The sequence below is a fragment of the Mustela nivalis genome, assembly GCF_964662115.1.
Source record: "Mustela nivalis genome assembly, chromosome: 4".
Lineage (NCBI taxonomy): Eukaryota > Metazoa > Chordata > Mammalia > Carnivora > Mustelidae > Mustela > Mustela nivalis.
Genome location: NC_139023.1, coordinates 107023838 through 107043428, shown reverse-complemented (window position 1 = coordinate 107043428; position 19591 = coordinate 107023838). Strand labels below are relative to the sequence as shown.

Genomic DNA, 19591 nt, shown 5'->3' with positions numbered 1-19591 from the left:
TTTATTTCCTACTTTAATATATTATCAGATAAGCTGCCTATTGCTTATGTTTGCAAATATTTTCTTTTGTGGCCTAATATATAGATACTTTAATGAACATTACATGGATGTTGAAAACTACTTTCAGCTTAGAGAACTTGATATTTATCAATTATTAATTATAGCATTTACATCTCCCATATATTTTTTTGTCCATTTCAGCTATCATAGGTTGTGAAGTATGCCTTAAAGTCTCCTTCTACTAATGAATTTCTTAGTATTTCATATAATCCCAGTTTTTCCTCAGTGAATTTGAATACTAAGCTTTGTGTATAGATATTCACAACTGTCAAATCTTAACTAAGGATTTCATTATTTTTATTATTTTTTTAAAGATTTTATTTATTTGAGAGAAAGCATGCACCCACGCATACACAGTGAAAGGGTCTGGGGGGGGGAGCGGTGGATAGAGGGAGAGGGAGAAGTAGGCTCTCCACTGAGCAGGATCCTGAGATCATGACCTGAACCAAAGGCAGACACTTAACCAACTGAGCCATTCAGCGCCCATAAGGATTGCATTCTTGAACATTACAACCTGCCCTTCTGTTCCTTTAATTAATGTTAAACTTGACTTCTTTTTATTAGCCCAATATGCCCTTCTTTATTCTTTTTAATTCAACACTGGTGGTTTTCAACATTTATACTTGCTCATAGGAGAGATTTGGTTTTGTGAGGTTATTGTGTTTTATATTAGCATTCTGTTTTCAGTGTCTTTTAAAGTAATTCACTAAATGATCCATGATATCCATATTTTGTTACACGAGTGCTCATTCTGCTAATTTAGAAGTTCACATTTTAAACTCTTCTCTACATCTGGGTTCCAGAAAGCAGAGTCTGAAACAAAGGCTTATATATGGTTTATTCATTTTGCGGGGGGGGGGGGGTGCATATCATGTCAAACAATGTGAAACAAGGCAAACAAGGCAAGATATGAAGGAATGTTAATGAGAAAGTATTGTGAAGTTAGCTTCTGCTCAGTTTCAAATCAATTGATTGCTCAACCCTAAGAGAAAGGATAAATGGGTAACATTCCTATTTCACAAGTGAGGACACAAAGACTGACAGAAGTTCATTAAGTTCCCCCAGAGTCATAATCAAAAGGTGGCTGTGCCAAAATTTAAGCCTATTCTTCCCACTAACTCTGTTGTCTTTTCATTGTGACACTGCTTCTTTCCTTCACATTTATGAAAAGCCTATTCTATGTGCTTGACTAGGAGCTAGAAACACACATAAGCATCTCTCTGCCAATTGAGGTCAAAGTTTAATGAGCACCATACCCCACTGCTAATTCTAATCTCTGCCATTTTTTTCCCTTTTTAAAATTTTCTTCTTACAACTGTTGTATGTGTTCTCAGTGCTCTATGGACAATTCTTGCCTTTTCCCGATATATATCATCTGTGACTCTCTCCATCTATAAAATGGTCTATCACTTTCCTTTTTAATTGGCAATAGTTGATAGGTTTCGTAATTGTTCATTCACCTTAACATTCTTTCAGAAGTGCTTGCCTTTTTTGTTTGTTTGTTTTCTTTTCCAATTTCAAGTATTTTCAAATGCTTCCAGATGGCAACACACTGACTTCTGGGGAATCAATCCAAAGAACGCTCCTTCCTTTATCAATAAGCTTGATTTATTAACACTGCAGGTTTTTGAAGAAATGAAGTGAGAGAAAATTTTATTATTTCAGGAGACATATTTCCTTTGGATGCATTTATTTAAATACTGACTGAATTCCTTACCTTTATTATGTCCCAATACAGGAGACTTCACTGCAAATGAAGTCTTAAATAAGGCACCTCAATAAGCCAAAACAATGTTAAAAGTAATACATTAAAATGAGAGATTACCATAATTTTAAAAAGATTTTTAAATACCTCAGCAATTACTTATTTCTCATTGTAATCTTACCCTGAGGTGAAGGTTGTATCTCCCTGTCACCAACAGCCTAAGATATAAACTTGTATGGATAGAACTGTGCCTACTCAAATATATGTTCAAGTCCTAGTATCTTGTACCTTTTAAATGTGACCTTATTTGGAAATAGGATCTTTGCAAATGTAATCCAGTTAAGATGAGGTCATACTGGATTATGTTGGACACTGATCCAATGATTGCTATGCTTATAAGAGGGACACAGACACAGGCAAGAAAGACGGGGCAGAAGCCATTTGATGACAAAGCAGATACTGGAGTGATGCAGCTGTAAGCCAAGGAACAGCAAGGATTGCTGGGACCACCAAAAACCAAGAAGAGGCTAGGAAGGACTTTTTTCCCTTTAGCCTTCAGAGGGTACATGATCCATCTTGATTCTGAGTTTTAGCCGCCAGAACTGTAGGGAAAAAATTCCTGTTGTTTTAAACCACCGGGTGGTAATTTGTTATGGCAGCACTAGGAAATAATACAGGGCTTTCATAATGAGTGACAAACTGCACAGTGCCTGTAATGATTTTGCCCCTCCTTTCAAAATTAACTTGTGCCTCATTCCATATTAAATACTTTAAGTAAAAGGCATAATACAGTTGACCCCTGAACAACACAGGTTTGAAATGCATGGGTCCACTTATATGTGAATTTTTTTCTATATAGTACAGTATTGTAAATGTATTTTCTCTTATGATTTTCTTAACATTTTCTCTAGTTTATTTTCAGAACACAGTATATAATACATATAACATAAAAATACATGTTTAAATACACTTACTGTGTTATCAGTAAGATCTTGGGTCAACAGTAGGCTATTAAGTTTTGAGACAAGGTTATACATGGATTTTCAACTGTGTGAGGGGGTTGCTGCCCCTCATCCCCACACTTTTCAAGGATTAATTAGATTTCATTTTACTAAACCGTACTTAGGAAAACCTGAACCTTTGAGAAATACAACTCGAGATATATGCTTTGCTCTTCTAGAATGGTAGGGGCTTTTATTTCTGTACCTTGCTCACAGACCTTATTTTAAACGGATAACTATATTACTAGGAATAAAGCAACAAAAATTAAGAGACCGTGACTATCAATACTAAATCTAATGAACTTTCTACCAAATGTGTACATAATTTGAGATGTCAGTGAGTAAAAAGAACAGAAAATTTAACCAAACTCAGTGAAGGCTTCTGAAATCTTGCTTTAGCTATGACAAAGAATAGTCACTATTTTAAACATATCTGCTCTACATTTACCAGGAGAAAATAAAAACATCTCCTTTCAGCCCCACCTTGCCAATGTCCTCATATAAAAGTTTAGCTATGGATTTTTGTACTTTCTGAAATTCAAGTTCTTAGTGTTGTTCAACACAGTCATTGAGGCAATTATACAGATATTTGGCAACTCAGTTCTGTTATTAACTGAGAATCATACATGATTGTGGATATATATACAATTATATATTTTTCATACATGCTTATTTATAGGAACATACAGTTATATTAGCTTGTATATTATATGCTAGTAGACAGATGCACATATAAAGTTAACTTTGTTCACTTTAAGAACCAAGAAATATATTATTTAATAGAAGTACATACAGAAGGAAAGGACAGCTAAGAGCTGTTTCCTTTTAAATTTAAGACAAAATTGATACTCAATGGCCTTTTAAAATAATCTAGTCTGAAGAATTACATTTGGTAATTGAAATAAGTTACCACCATTATTGAACTTCGGAAAGAACATTAAAGAGATTCTTTACCCTCTTCGGTGATTGCTTTAGAGCCACAAAAAGGCATCACAGAGGAGGAATAGAGATGGGCTCCATAGTCCAAAAGAAATAAATTGTTGAGTTTATCAATCTAATACTTCTTCCTAAGATAACTGCATTCTTTTGAAGTAACTAAGTTGAATAAAAAAAGCTGCAAATAGGAGGTAACCTCCCAGACAGAACATTTCAGTAGACTTAGAGGAGATTGATGAATATCTACCTCTACAACTAAGTAGGCAAAAATCAGAAAGACACTTGATATAAACATTAAAAAATAAAACTGAAAGGTCAGAAGGCACATTCTAAAAAATATAATCCAGTAAATAAGAGAGAATGAAGTTTTACCTCTTGAGACTTAGAATTATACATTTAAATTATACATTTAAATTTTATGTAAAAACAAAAAATACTTTCTTATAAGGGCTTTTTATCAATTAGCTCTAAAAAAGTTTTAAAAATTGACAACAGAAATAAGAGGAAATAAAATTTTCTCCCAGTTAGAATATTCTATGAAGCACCTCATTTTCTCTGGCTTTCCTTAAACTAAAAAAAAAAAAAAAAACAACCAAAAACAAAAAACAAAAAACAACAGATAACATTAGTGTGGCATAGAGTTCACTGTAGATTCATTACTATTTTCTTTATCTTGCTTTTCTTCATGTGGTGATTCTAGTTCATTTCTGCTATTTTCTTCCTCACTAGAATCACTGTCCAATCCATCTTCAACCCTGACAGATGTCTTGTCATACGAAGAACTTTCACAGGTTTTGTCTGTGGGAACAGCTCCTTTCCGTTGGGGTAAGATAGTAAAAAATGCTTCCTGCCAGTCTTTGGTTTCCAGATATTCCAGAATAATCTCAAACACTGCAACAAAGAAAAAATCCATACATTTCTTGGCCAGGTTCATCACAATGTTGCATTCTGTATTTTAAAATACACTGCCTTTGTATTAAGAGTGCTAAGATGTCCTAGTAACTACATTGTTTGTATCACTTCCTTCTCCTATGCATTGTAAGAGCCAATCTGCCCCAAGGCCCACTAGGCCTGATACCTCATCTCTAGTTTTTCCTCAATTCAGTTCTTGAGCACTCAAAGATCTACCATTATCTTTTGTCAATTATAATCAATAGGCAGGGCACCATTTTCATTTCCTTCTTATTCTTCTTACCTGTTTCACTTCTATATCCTTTATATGCTAACATAAACTAGGAACAAACAAAAAAACCAGGTTAGCATTAATCTAAATTTTTTCTGTCCTTCCTATAGAGAGTCACTCACTCTGGGGAGTATCTTGCCCTCCCTTTTTTTTTACATTAGAGATAAAGAATATAAATACTGTCTGCAAGTTACTCTCATTTTAATATATTGCTAAAGGGCATAATTTGAATTTCTTTATGAAAAAGTAATTTCCACTATCTATCAAAGGTCTTAGAAGTTCATTCCTTGAATCAATAAATTCATTTCTGTAATTCCCTAGAGTGTGCTGTAGAGAAAGTGTTTAATTTAGCACATAAAAAGAGCCCAATAAGTAGTTGTATACTAACAAAAATCTCCACTAAAAAAAAAATCTTAGCAAAACTCCAGGCAAAACTCGGGTCTAAGAGTATCTACTACAATGTTATTTACAAAAGTAAAAAAGAAAAAAAAAAATCAAATTGACAACAGAAATAAGAGGAAATAAAATTTTCTCCCAGTTAGAATATACATTACTGTATATTCAGATGATGGAATATTATGGAGCCATTAATAATGATTCAATGACAGAAAATAAAATTATAAATGGGAGAAAACATCCAAATTTATAATATTTTATGCAACAGAGTAAAAATCCAATTATGTAACAAATAATATTATATATGCATAGGAAAAGAACTGGAAGGACACACCCAAGAAGTTAATAGCAAGTAACTCTGGGTAGTGGAATTATAGCATATTTTTCTACATTTCTAATTTTTTCTAAAATATGCAATATTCAAATTATAAATGATTACATTTTATAATTTTGTCTCCAGCAAGATGTATATTTTCTACTTGTCCAAAGGTAATGTTATTCTTCACACTGTTCACTCAAGCATATTTTCATAATCCACTTATAGCTTACCATGATTAATTGCCAAAACTTTCCTACTATTCATCTTCACAAAATTTCCAAGGGGGAGCTGTGCATGGTCAATTCCATGATCTGATGCTTGTTTATATGTGAGTCCCTAAAACAAAGATACTATAACTCGGACTAGAACATTAGATTATTTTAACTTACAGTCTACAACAGAATAAGAAACAACTTTAGTTCAGAGAACATTATCTGACGAAGTGTGTGTGTTTGTGTGTGTAATTGCTAATCTGGAAGCATTCTTTCGACAGAAAGTATCGTCCAGAATGTTTAGGGCATTTGCTTTAACAGCTTTACAAATGAGGAAACCAAAGACTAATTTAGTGTTTCCTACCCCAACACAAAGCTCCTCAGTGGAAGAACCACAAGAAAAATCTGACTCATGCCTTTTGACTCAGATAGCTCTTCACCATTCCACACTGCCTTCCTCTCAGTTTAAAATACTCAAATTGAATTCCTAGAGAAGCATCATCACTCTTCCCGTAAATGTAAAAACATATAAAGATAAAACTATGTTTCAATTATATAACAGTAAGAGGCACAAATGGCAAAGACAAAGTAAAAGAAAACCTGATTTGAAAAAAATTTTAAATTGCCTATAAATTTTATTTTCCCTACCAATTAAAAGATTGTTAAATATAAATTTTCTCCTCAAAATTAAAATTCTTAGAGTCTGTTCTAAACAGAACTGAAATAGCCAAAAGACAAAGTACAGGAGAAAGAAGAGCTAAATTTCTTAACCAGTAGTTTGCAAATTTTAGGGACAAATAATAGACTGAGACAGGTGCTTTTGAAAACAAACTTAATGTAGTTCAGAAAAACATAGAACATTAGAGAAAAAAATATGATTCTACACAAACAACAAAATAGAATTTTTCCACTAAGAAAAAAATTTTAAGAAGCTAAAGATCATTCTGATACAAATTTCCTGTGATGCTACAGAGCTGCACTCCCAAGTTACAGCCACAACTGTGACTGCTTAAGTTTAAATTGATGAGTTTCTCAATCAAACTATGTACATTACATGTGCTCAACAGCACATGGCTATCATAATGGACAAGATGATATAAACTATCCCAACGGTACTGACAGTTCTACCTCAGAGTGATGTTATACAAGAATAATGAATTATTTCATATTATTCTGATAGCATTTCCTTAGACAACTGGTAAACATGTTTTTCTTGAGTTGGGTTGAATTTAGCATACTGCAAAGTAGCTGGCCAAGAACAAAATAATGTTTTCTTTTATAAAGTAAATTTCTGTAATTTTTCATTCAAATGAGGGTAAGGAGGTGGTGGGAAGAGACAAAAGTACAAAATACAAGAGAATAGAAAACACATCCCATGAAAATTATGTATTTAAAAACTCATATAAATTTACCATTTGGCATTAATTTTGGTATAAATCTTACCATCAACAGCATCTACTATCAATACAGCATATCATTTAAGCATGTGGACTCTGGAACCATCTGCTGGTGTCAAATATCTGCTTTATCACCTACTACTATTGAGTTTAGACTTAGTTTCTCTGTGCCCCCAGTTCCTCATCAAAAATATAGATAATAACACTAACCTCACTGTGTTGTAGGGAGGATTAAGCAAACTAGAAATATATGTGAAATGCTTTCTTAGCTAGAAGGGTGACTGGATTATAGTAGGCATTCAATAATGATCAGCTATTGGTAGTATTTTACTATCAAGAAAATTGGTGATATCCATTTTAAAATATGAGCAAAAGTAAAAATAAAAACTTAATAGTACCTTGTGATGGTTGTGATCTACTAACCCTCCAATCACATAAGCCTTTGATTCATCTAATTCCTTCAGCACATTAGGTGAGTCTGATGTTAGATAAATTAGGTCTTCTTTCTTTATGAATTCACTATAATGCTCTGCTTTGATGTGTATATCCTTTAAGACATAAGTAGAAAGATGTTATTAATAAGATTTTGTAAAAATTGGCTAAAAAGGATTATTTTCTTTTCCTTAAGCAAAGCCACCCGAGAGCATATGAAAGGAAGTATGAAACAATATTTTACAATTATCGAGAACCTACTACTTCAATTCCTCATCACCTCACACCCCAATTATTTAAGCAGCCTCCTATTGCTATTTCCCTGTCTCTAGCCCCAGATCCCTCCAGTTTACTTCTATATACCAATGGCAGACTCACTTTCTAAAAACCCTACTTTCAATGATTTAGGATGAAACTTAAACCCTTTTACTCAGTAACTCTTTCTTGAATATGGCACTAATGTAGCTTTCTAACTTTGGCTCTGTTCCAACAAAACAAATGTATTTTTTTGGCCACAATCTGCTCAAACTTCTCTCTAACCAAAGAATGCCTCTTCCAATCCTTCCTATCCATCTGCCTGTATCATCACAAAAGGACTATAGATTTAATAAATTCTACACATCTGTTTCTACAAAGATCACATTTGAAATCTTCACCAAAATTATCAGGTCAGAGGTACAAGACTGAACAACATTCAGCAGTCAAAATTTTGCAAACTACATTGATAGAATAAGAGATGATGCATCACCAGACTCAGATGGCATTTACTTAGTAATTTTTAAAGAAATAAAAAATGAAGGAGATTTTTCACCTTAAATGCATAACCTACTAGGTAATAAATAGCTGCTTTTCTGGAAAATGGTATTATGCTTAATGGGGGGTCCTGGAGGGCCCTGAGTAAAGAGCAGTTAACTTGTGAGTCTCTGAAAAACTGGTGGTATAAATAATAAATTTAACAAGCCAGAAAATAACTGAAAGTATGCCTATACTAATTACATTATCTCTTAGGAAAATAGGCATAGGTATAAAACTTGGTAAATATATTGTACTTTAAAACTTAGGAAAGCTTTTGAAGAAAATGTTTCATACCATAGGCTATTATTAAAATAAATTCAGGGGTGCCTGGGTGGCTCAGTCGTTTAGGTGTCTCTTGATTTCATCTTAGGTCATGATCTCAAAGTCATGAGATCAAGCCCCATGTCCCAGTTTAGGATCTTCTCTCTTCCTCCCCCACCCACCTCTCCAAAAAAAAAAAAAAAGCAGTATTATGGGATTAGTGAGTGTGAGAGGGAAAGTTTATCACGTAAAAACTGGCTCTGAGACAGAAAAAAAAAATAGGACTAACCCAGTACTTCTCAGAATAGGGCAAGGTTCCTCAGGGATTAGTACTAAAGCCAAACTATTTGTTATCTTTGCAAATGAGAACAGTTTAGTCCAAAAGAAAAAGAAAATGTGAGCCACATATGTAATTTTAAATCTTTCAGTAGACACATTTAAAAAAGCAAAAATTGGTGAAATTAATTTTAATACATTGTTCCTAACACATTATACCCAATATGTTAACATTTCAACATATAATAAGTTTTTTTAAAAATTTCAAGCAGGTATTGTACATTCTCTCTTTTTTTTTATACTGTCTTTCAAATCCAAGTATATTTCACATTTATAGCACATCTCCATTCAGACCAGTCCCATTTCAAGAGTTCAATATCCACAGGTGGATAGTGGTCACCACACGGGATGGCACAGATTTAGTAGAAACAGAATATAAGTACATTTCCAAGTTTTAAAGAGATTTCACTCTGGTAATGTATTACCAGTTTGCTAGGTAGAGATTATACACACAGACTTTAAAATTTTTCCTGTTTTAAAAAATTGTTTTAAAGTTGGCAGTAAAGAACAAAGTGAGGGTTGCTGGGGTGGGGAGTGGGCAGGGAATGGGCCAGATGGGTGATAGGAATTTAGGACTGCACTTGTTTTGAGGAGCACTGGGTGTGATATGTAAGTGATGAATCACTAAATTCTACACCTGAAACCAATTTCACCTTATATGTTACCTAACTAGAATTAAAACAATTTGAGGGTTTTGAAGGGGCTGGGGGTGGGAGGTCAGGGTACCAGGTAGTGGGTATTATATAGGACACGGATTGCATGGAGCACTGGGTGTGGTGCAAAAATAATGAACACTGTTATGCTGAAAATAAATAATAAATAAATTTTTAAAAAAAGAAATAACAAAATAAAAAGATAAAGGTGGCAAAATAAGTGAGACTTAATGAGAACATGTGAATAGGCATTTCAGTTTCTTTAGCTTCTACCATTAGTAACATTAGACTTAGGTTTAGTGATATACAGGGTTTAGAGACTGTCGATTCCTGTATTTATTGGCATTACTTAGAATTTAAGTAAAAAATTTAAGCATAAAAATACTTGGAATTATGTGAGAGTTCATCTATTTTAATTACCTTCCAGTTGACCCATCCTTTGTCATTTTCATCCATGTTCTTTTTCAATTGGCCTCCATGGCTTGTCAAGTAAAACTGATAAAAGAGATTGGTGGACACAGAAAGAAAGAGCAAATAACTACCAGAGTCCAGTATTTTATTTTTCTTCTAAAATCATCTGATCATCAATGAACCATATATATATATATATATATATATATATATATATATAGCCATTTTAGAAAAAAAAATTTGTGACATGCTTTAAAACATACAAGAATAAATGTATGATAAAAGTGACATGTTTGGTGTATCTCATAACCCACTACTTTGAGTATTCCATCCACATTTTTCTCCCATTTTACAAGCAGCTACAATCTGACTCTCCCTTAATAATCGCTTCTCTACAAACTCCCTACATTTATGTCAAGTTTTCATTCAGTTTCTTTTGCCACCGCTGTTTTTTACCAGTCCAAAGTCTTCATAATTTTCCTTTGATTCTAAACCCTGACACCTATTCCAAGTCTAATCAAGGGTGAGAAGAATATAAGATGTAAAAATATAAAAATACTATTACTTGATAAAAAGAAAATAAATATCTAATCAAAAATATATTAAGAATTTCTGGTTCTTAACATCAGTGAGCTAGTGTTCATTTTTAGGTCACCTAGAATTCAAACAAATAGAAAAAAGACCCAATCTACTCTTAACAGTGGGAGTACTTCTCCAAATAGCCACAGACTCAAAATCCTTTAGGTAGAAGAAACCTAACCAACAGGTATGATGGCACACATCAAGCTGGGGGAAGTTCCCTCACTTTCTGTGAGGAAAGGAGTTGAGAGCTGAGAAACTGGTATGAAAATACATATATGTCCTTTAGCAAAGATGTTCAACTACACAGGAATGAGGTCAGTGGGTACAAAACACAATGACTGTACAGCGTGTGACTAAGACTGACACAGGAAAAAATGTTGAAAATACTTTATTTTTGTAGCAAATTAGAACATTTTTCAAATAGGCATTTTGTTCTTTAGGGAAAAGCATCTGTAAGATTCTTGTATAGGCAACTGGGATTATCTACGCCTTTTCCAGAAGAAGTTTCCAGAAAAAGGAACCTGGAATCTGTTTTAAATTCCCCAAACATACCTGCACAGGATGCAGTGCTCGCCGATTTTCGGCATAACATCGCTGAATCTGTTTATGAAGTTTCTTAATGTCCTATAAAAGAGTGCAATTTTTAAAGCAGCACTTTGAAAATCACCTATGGCCAGTCCATAATCTTAGTAGAATAAAATAAGCAAAAGAGAGGGTCAAGACAATACACTTTTTCCTCTGGAAATACAGGTTCTTTGTGACATTTTCCATTCAACTTCTGTACATACTGACTTAATAATTACTGTAAGTCAAGTCAATACCCTGATCAGTAACTCAATTTTGTACCCACTTAAAATGCTCACTCATGAAAGTATTTACTCTTCTTAAAATATAACAAAAGGGGGATGCCTGGGTGGCTCAGTTGGTTAAGCGGCTGCCTTTGGCTCAGGTCATGATCCCAGTGTCCTGGGATCGAGTCCCACATCAGGCTCCTTGCTCAGCAGTGAGCCTGCTTCTCCCTCTGCCTCTGCCTGCCACTCTTTCTGCCTGTGCTTGCTTTCTCGCGCTCTCTCTCTCTGACAAATAAATTAAAAAAAAAAAAAAAAATCTTAAAAAAAAAAAATAACAACAAAAGGGGGCACCTGGGTGGCTTAGTCGTTATGAGTCTAGTCTGCCTTTGGCTCAGGTCATGATCCCAGGGTCCTGGGATCGAGCCCTGCATTGGGCTCCCTGCTCAGCCAGAAGCCTGCTTCTCCTTTTCCCTCTGCCTGCCTCTCTGCCTACTTGTGCTTTCTCTCTGTCAAATAAATAAATAAAATCTTTCAAAAAATAAATAAATAAATAAAAGACAACAAAAGAAGAAAAACTCTTGTAGAGCCACACTACTGCTATTTCATAACCTACTAATGGTTTGGAAAGTAAGTAAAGCATGTTTTCTTTCCTACATTGTTCAGATAGCCAGTTTTCTCAAATTACTAAATAAGAAATAATTCTATTAAACCAATCACATTTCTTACTTTCTTCTTCTGATTAGGACAAATAACAAAAAAACTCCTGGATCTTTATGATTAATATACAGTTACTGAGTCTTATAATCTAATTACCATGTCTGTCTCTCTCTTCTATGCATATAAGAGCAATTTATTAGCTAGTTTAACTTAGGGGGCATGATCTTGAAAAACTTTATTTAAGATACATTTTAGTACATAAGTTTACATTAAAGTGATATTACCTATTAAAGCAAGAATTATTCAACCTATTTTTTTTTTAAGACTTTATTTATTTATTTGAGAGAGAGAGTGAGAGAGCACAGCAGGGGGAATGGCAGAGGGAGAGGAAGAAATAGGCTCTGGGCTCCCCCCAGGATCCTGGGATCATGACCTGGGCCAATGGCAGACACTTAACCTACCGAGCCACCCAAGCGCCCCTCAACCTACTTTACCTACAGGATTTTTCTGACAACGATTCATGATACCTTTAATACCATCAAGCTGTCAAAACTGCAGTCAATGATAAGGCGGAGTGTACTGTGGACAACATCTCTTCGAATGCGTTTTCTGTCATTTCCATCTACGTTTGATTCCAGTTGACATTGTCGCTCTAATTGTTTTCTCTTGCGTTTTTCCTTCCGCTTTTGTCTAAAATTAGGAATTGAAATGTTTTGTTGTTATTTACACATTCTGATATTTACAAGACTCTTCTAAATAGACAAAAAAAGCCAATAGTTTTTTTTGAATTAGCAGGCTGAACCACATAAAACTGCCACTTCTGTGGATCAAATGTCAGCTATTTTATATTGTCCACCAAAAAGCTTTAGATAGAAAGAATATTATTTTGTAAAAGCAATAAAATACTTTCTACACAGACCCTCACTACTCCTAATTTCATTTATTATTGGTATTACACTGTACTAAGACTTTGTAAAATACTAAATTTTGGACTTAAGGATGAATTTTTACTTTTATCATTCTTCTCCTACATGATTTTCAAACAACATTAATATAGAATAAAGCAAAGTAAGAGTGTTTTTTTTAAAAACACTTCATACTTTTCCTATAATCTACACCAACTATAGTTTATTTTCCCTCAATTAATGTTGGCATTATATAATAATAGCTTCAGCTTAACTGCTCTCACCAAAACCAATGGTTTTTCTAGCAAAATCAATGTCAGGCCCAAATTTGATCTTTCTGAGGTGGTTATTTTTGTTCTATATCTAGGACACGGATGCTAACTATATCCCTTATCTAAGTCAGCTATTTCAGAAACTGTGCTGCTATTCACAATAGGCTCTGCGTGACAAAAAGTGTACTGTAAATCTACCAAGATGGAAACAAATAACAGCCAAATGACAGTGCTAACAACATACATAGCCCCAATTTTAATTATCACAGTTACTTTTGATGTGTCAAAGGGCTATGCAAAGTTCAGCACTCCTGAATGGTACAGCATATATATACATTTTGAAACATACTTGCGGAGCTCTCTTTGTTCTTCCCACTGTTTCTGTTTAATTAGCTTCTTCATTTGTCTTTTAGATATTGGTTCAAACTCTTCACCTAATCTTGGCTTCTGGCTCTTCTCTTGATCTTCACTTAAGCTTTGCTTTCTTTCAACATTAGAAGACTCAGTAAATGCTGGCAACATTTCAGAAGACATTATTTGATGCCTCTGAAAAAACTGAAAAGCAACTTTTGATGTGAACAGGTAAGTCTCTCTCTCTCTCTCTCACACACACACACACACATACACACACAGAAAGTTAAAAAAAAAAAAAAGACCAAAAGATGTAATTAAAATTAAATCCTATCAATAATGAAAAAAATATAAATTTAGACAATTAAATGTCATTTACTGGCAAAGACCATTTGATGAAATGGTGTTTGCATATACTATTAGCAGTCATGGCAATTTTTCCAGAAAGTTACGCAGATCTGTGTTTCAAGAGCTTTAAAATGTCATGATACCCTTTGACCCAATAATTTGTTTCCTTAGAATAAAATCCTGTAAATGGATTAGAAATATACACAAAATTAATGCAAAAGAGTATATGTACCAGAATATACTTTTTAACAATGAAAATTAGAAATTACTTGTATGTCAGCAAGAGGGGTCTGTAAATTACAATTCATCTATAACATGGGCTGGGAATACTAACCATCCAGTAAAAATCTTGTGTCCCCAAACTATTCAGTGATAAAAGGAAATGGTTATACTAAGTAGAAAAAAAACCAGAAACAATATAAACATTATGTCCAACTTTGTTTTAAAAAGAATATGTACACATAATGTTTAATTTTTACCCACTTTTTTGCATTTTCTATATTTTATATAATGAAAATATATTGCTTTATGAAAGAAAAAATACTTTAAAAAAGTGATGGGAAGAACGTTTTTTAGTTGTCATTAATGCTACAGTACAAGGGAAAGGTTATTTTCATGACCTGGGTGTACACTCGGAAATGATTTTTAACAAAAGATATGTTATAGATTTATATATTTTGGACAGTGAAGAAAACAAATTTGGTTGCCTCTCAGTATATTTCATTGTAAATACATAATTATAAATATCCACCTTAGTCTTGGCTATAGAACAAAATATGTAAGCTGATCTTATAATCAGTCATGGGAGGTGCAGGACCATCTCAAACATATTTAATTGGATTAACTGCCCACATCTTCATATCTGTTGTCCAGAACTGAATTTACCCTCAGATTAGGAAAGAGCTAAAAATACTAAGATGTCTTTTCTCTTTAATAGATTACTAGCACTACAACTTAAAAATTTATTTATCCCTAGCAAAGACTAAGCATGATTTGCAAATGTTCTACTGGCATTAAAGAAAACTCTGATTCTTCCTTCTTAAAGAGATGGCTAACAAGTCTGTGCAGAGAAGCTAGAATCTAAGAGAAAAATTCCAACAATTCAGATAACGGAAAGGACAAAACCTTGCAGAAGATAATTTACGCAGTTTTATTAGGGTTCTCACTTTCTTTAAAAATGTTAATGTTATAACAGGACACATGGGGATAACTAAGAAAATACAAAGGTTACCAGACTTTGACTGAAAGATAAATTTTAAGATGTGTGTATTAGGGGCTACAGCAAAAACCCTGGCGTTTTGCTAAGTCACAAATTACTGAAGGGGAAAGAACCATCTGATAATCCAAGTAAGAGTTCGCAAGTTTTCCTTTTGCCACTAACCAAACAGTATCCTTAGTCTGGGGGCAAATATCTCTTAGAAGTGACAACCCAAATTTGATTTTATACTGGAAACTGCCTGTGGGCATGGATGAGGTCTGCTTTTGCCTAACATTTAGCACCACATTACATTACTAACAGAGTGCCTGGATGTCAGTAGATGCTTATTTATTTGCAAAATAAACAAATGAGTGAATATATTACAAAAGTTTTTAAAAGTGATGAAAGTAGTTATAATGAACACTTGTTAATTCTTACTATGCTAAATAATATTATCTAAATTAATCCTTAAAACAACCCTACAAGGTAGAAAGCATCATGTGCACTTTAGGCACCGTGAGATAAAATAACTTGCCTCAAATTACAAAAGTACTAATTAATTCCTAAGAAACAAGACATCTAGAACAAATCTAGGACAAAGTCCTCTAAATACTTGCTGAATGAATAGAAAATAAAGTGATGGAGCTAAGATTCAAACCCAGCTTCAACTCTACTCTCTCCCAGAAATCCAAAATCTTATTTAGAAAATGAGGGTTTCCAAAGAATGTAAAAGAGCTGTGCGGCTTCACCCCTACAGCTGGAGGGCTCTGAGAACACTGTGTCACTGAAAGAGGAGAAAAAATAGCTCCAGTTCAATTCCTATGCAACTGAATACAAAAATGGGACAGATTATTCCTAGAGATAGTTGCCAAAAGTTCATGTTTTGAGGCATCCTGTCTCTCAATCTTGAAATATGTGACAACAGTAGATAAGATCCAAGGGGAAACAAAAAAGGAATAGCTTCTCTCAAAACCAAGAACTAAAATAGATGTTGTTCCTGCTGGGTCTGCAATGTAAAGACAACTGGGAGTTCTCCTAGCTTTAAAGAGGATGGGAGAGAGAATAACACTTTTTAAAATTATTATTAAAAGATTTATTTACTTATTTTAGAGAGAAAGAGAAAGAGAGAGAGAGAGAGAGAAAACACATGCACTGGTGGGGGCCGGGCAGGGAGAGGGTCAGGGAGAAAGAGAGAAGCAGGTTCCCTACTGAGCAAGGGCTTAATCTCACAACCCTGAGATCATGACAGGAACCAAAATCAAGAATCTAATCAACTGAGCGCCAGGCACCCCTAGCAGAGAGTTTAAGATGAACCTTAAACTAGTGTTGGGGATGGGGCTCCTTTTTCCATGAAGAAAAGCCTGAAAACAGATGAAATTTAGACTAAAGGCTTATACCACACTGGTTACCTGGGGAAACCTGAAGGAAGCCGTGTCTAGTGCTCAGCTATAACTGGAGCCAAACGATGAGATGACATATGAACTTAGAATACTTTAGAATTGGAAATCTGAATCACTTTCGCAAGCTGTGAGTGGAAGGACGCATTTAACAGGGCCAGGATAGGAGCAACCACAAATTCAGCAGCAGATAGAAAGATGGTTTTGAGGGGTGGGTAGAGATAATTCTGTAAGAGGACTATGCAAAGCAAAGTTACACAAAGAAATGATGGGAAAATCCCAGAAAAATCAATGATCAGGAGATAAATCCACTCTTCACAAACTGAAAATAATAGGACAATGTGAAAGACTTTAAAATAAATTTGATTGGAATCTTTCAGAGATCATAGCAATAGAACAATAAAAACTAAACCAGAAATTGGGACACAAAAGCAGGTATAAAATAAGCAAAAGAAGAATCTATGGAAAAGAGCCTATTTGGAAACCAGTAAATAAAGACATAAAAAATTCAAGATATAAGATAAACTCCAGATTACCTGGAGCCCAAGAGGAAATGGATGAATTAGAAGACATCCTGACAATCTCAGAATTCAGAGAAACAAAATGACACGAAAGACTTAATATTAGGATGAGAGAGATACAAGCAAAAAGGTAAACTGGAGGTCAATGTAAAACCTTGAGTTCATTCATTAAAGAGTGTTTTTAAAAAGCTGGAAAATAAATAAGCATTCAACTTAAGAAACAGGAGATGGAGAAAATCAGCAAACCTGAAAAAATCAGAAGAAAGAAAATTTTAAAATATATATTGTGATCTCCAGAATCACTTTTATTTTACTTCCTTTATATACATAGTTCATTAAATAAAAGCAATGCATGTATGCAAAACCGTACAAGGTAGAGAAAATAAGTTAAACCCGATCCACTAAGCTAAATACGCAAACTTAAAATTCACAGGAAACAAATTGCTCCCTTCATAAAACAATGACTCATATTCCAAAAGAGAACATTTCTGTTAATCAATGGCATCGTGTTTTGCTATTCTTTATTCTGTTAAAAAAGTGTTGACTGGCTCTATAGTATGAAAATTAAAAAAAAAAAAAAAAAAAAAAAGGCAATATATAGCTATGTTTTACAGCTCATGTACACCAGGAGGAGCTTTTGTCTTTCGTACCTGAGTAGTCTAAATTTAACTTGGCCTAAAGGTCACGAGCTGGTTGACAATTTCATTATTTTAAAAGCTATTCTGAATTAAGAAAATACACTGCAGCGAGTGAATTTTTTTAAGCTTTGATAATCTAGATGCATTGAGGCACAAAATAAAAATGATGCTAGCTTGAGACCCAATATATTGCTGCTTACATCACACTCTTCAAAGATAAGTATCAACTCTCACTTCCGATACCATACAATAAGCATTTCACCATATACTAGCTTGTTCAGATGACCTGAAGCAAAATGTGGCATTTTTTACCAGGTATACTTGCTTTTTAAAGTTTGTGCCACAGTTTATAAGCTCCATAGCAGTTTTGTGTTCCTCCCTCCCATGCTGTGACACAGTATATTTTCATTTATTCAATCACGTTCAACAAATACTTAAGAATATTTTGTATAGAAATATCTGTGTGAAATTTAGTTTACTTTAATAGAGAATTTTTACAAAGTTGGTTCGCTTAGTTACAAGAATTAGGTTATCAGATGGTCTGATAACACCAAGAACTGGATAAAGGTGACTAAGGCCATTTGGTGTGAGACAAATAAGTAAGTAAAAGTCATCTCAATCTTCCTTGTATTTCCAGTTCTCAGCACAGCTTCCAGCAGGGAACATAGACATATATCAGTCAAAAGTTTAAAAAAAAAAAAAAAAGGATTTTGATTGGGCTAAATAAAGTCTTCATTACTTATGACAACCTCCCCACCTGAAAGACCCAAACGAATGTTGGAATAACTGCAAAATGGAGTTGAATGGCCTGACAGTGACAGGTCGTTTAAGAAAAGTGAGAGGGAAAGAAACCCTTTGTTAAAAGGCGCCGGCCAGATCTGCGGTATCGAAAGCGCACGATTTAGCTGGGCTGGCCTAGGGAGAGGGGAAGGAATTAAAACCACCAAAACCAAAAGGGAGAAAGTCATCATCTGTTGCTATCCTCTTTATATTTCTAGAAAAAAATTCCCGAATTTTAACACTTAAAATAGTTCGCTGAAATCAAGTAACGCCTGTCTCCTTAAAAACCATCCTCGGCTCACCACCATGGGGCTACCTGCACCTGCAGCAACTTTCCCTGGGGCTCTCAGCATTTCAGAGCGTTCAGCTGCGTCCGCCCCTCGCTGGGAGAAACGCGGTAAGGCGGGTTTAAAGAGGTAAAGCGACAGCTCGCGGTCTCTAGCCACCAAGGGGCAGAACCACACTCGTTTGCCAGCCTTTCGGGGCCCAGATTTCCCTCTCCCTTCATTATTTGGAAACTCACTCTCTTCATACACTAGGGACCGGATCCCGACCCCCACACACACGCCGACCGTCGGCACTCCCACTGCGGGTGGGCCGAGCCTCGCCCAACACTCCCCTCCCGGGCAGCCGTCGGCGGACGCACTCGAGGAGGGATTAAACTACAGCCAGCGAATCAGGGAGCTGCGTGGCGCGGGGGACGCGCTCTATGTGACATCACTTCCTTCGGGAACGGAGTCGCGGCTCCATTTCTACAGCCCCACTCCCCTCTCCCCCGGAAGCCGTGTTGCTAGTCGAGAAGGGCATCGCCAAGAGCCCCTTTTGCGCCCAAAGAAGACCAGAGAGTAGGCAGGAGCCAGAGGCAGTGCCAAGAGACTTACGGAGCCAAGGAGTTGTCAGGGAACTGAGAACACCAACCCAGAGCCTTCTCGTAATGGTCTTGATAGAGCTCACGAATCTTCCTAAGGAAACTTCAACTCCCAGAGGCAGGGACGGCGGCTACGCATAGGAGGCTAGGGCGCGTACGTCTTTACGTCATCAAACGCGCCACATT

General features: G+C 35.0%; 2 protein-coding genes across 4 annotated transcripts in view; one reads left to right on the top strand and one right to left on the bottom strand.

Moving 5' to 3' along the window:
- Window positions 1-880: 880 nt before the first annotated feature.
- Window positions 881-19569, bottom strand: TRMT10A (tRNA methyltransferase 10A). Of its 3 annotated transcripts, none has more exons than XM_082726797.1 (8): window positions 19419-19569; window positions 13654-13859; window positions 12655-12817; window positions 11232-11303; window positions 10107-10181; window positions 7608-7757; window positions 5831-5936; window positions 881-4593 (listed from the first exon to the last, which is right to left on the bottom strand). In XM_082726797.1, the coding sequence occupies exons 2-8, from the start codon at window positions 13836-13838 to the stop codon at window positions 4328-4330; spliced, it is 1017 nt and encodes a 338-aa protein (XP_082582923.1). In that variant the 5' UTR covers window positions 13839-13859; window positions 19419-19569; the 3' UTR covers window positions 881-4327. The 3 variants fall into 3 exon arrangements, with proteins under 3 accessions (XP_082582923.1, XP_082582924.1, XP_082582925.1); XM_082726798.1 differs by lacking the exon at window positions 19419-19569 and adding an exon at window positions 19061-19222; XM_082726799.1 differs by lacking the exon at window positions 19419-19569 and adding an exon at window positions 18854-18956.
- The window catches only part of MTTP (microsomal triglyceride transfer protein), a 61826-nt gene continuing 56030 nt past the window's right edge, over window positions 13796-19591 (top strand). Inside the window, exon 1 of the mRNA XM_082726794.1 lies at window positions 13796-13886. The gene's annotated coding sequence lies outside the window, so the exon portion shown is untranslated. The remainder of the gene's footprint in view (window positions 13887-19591) is intronic.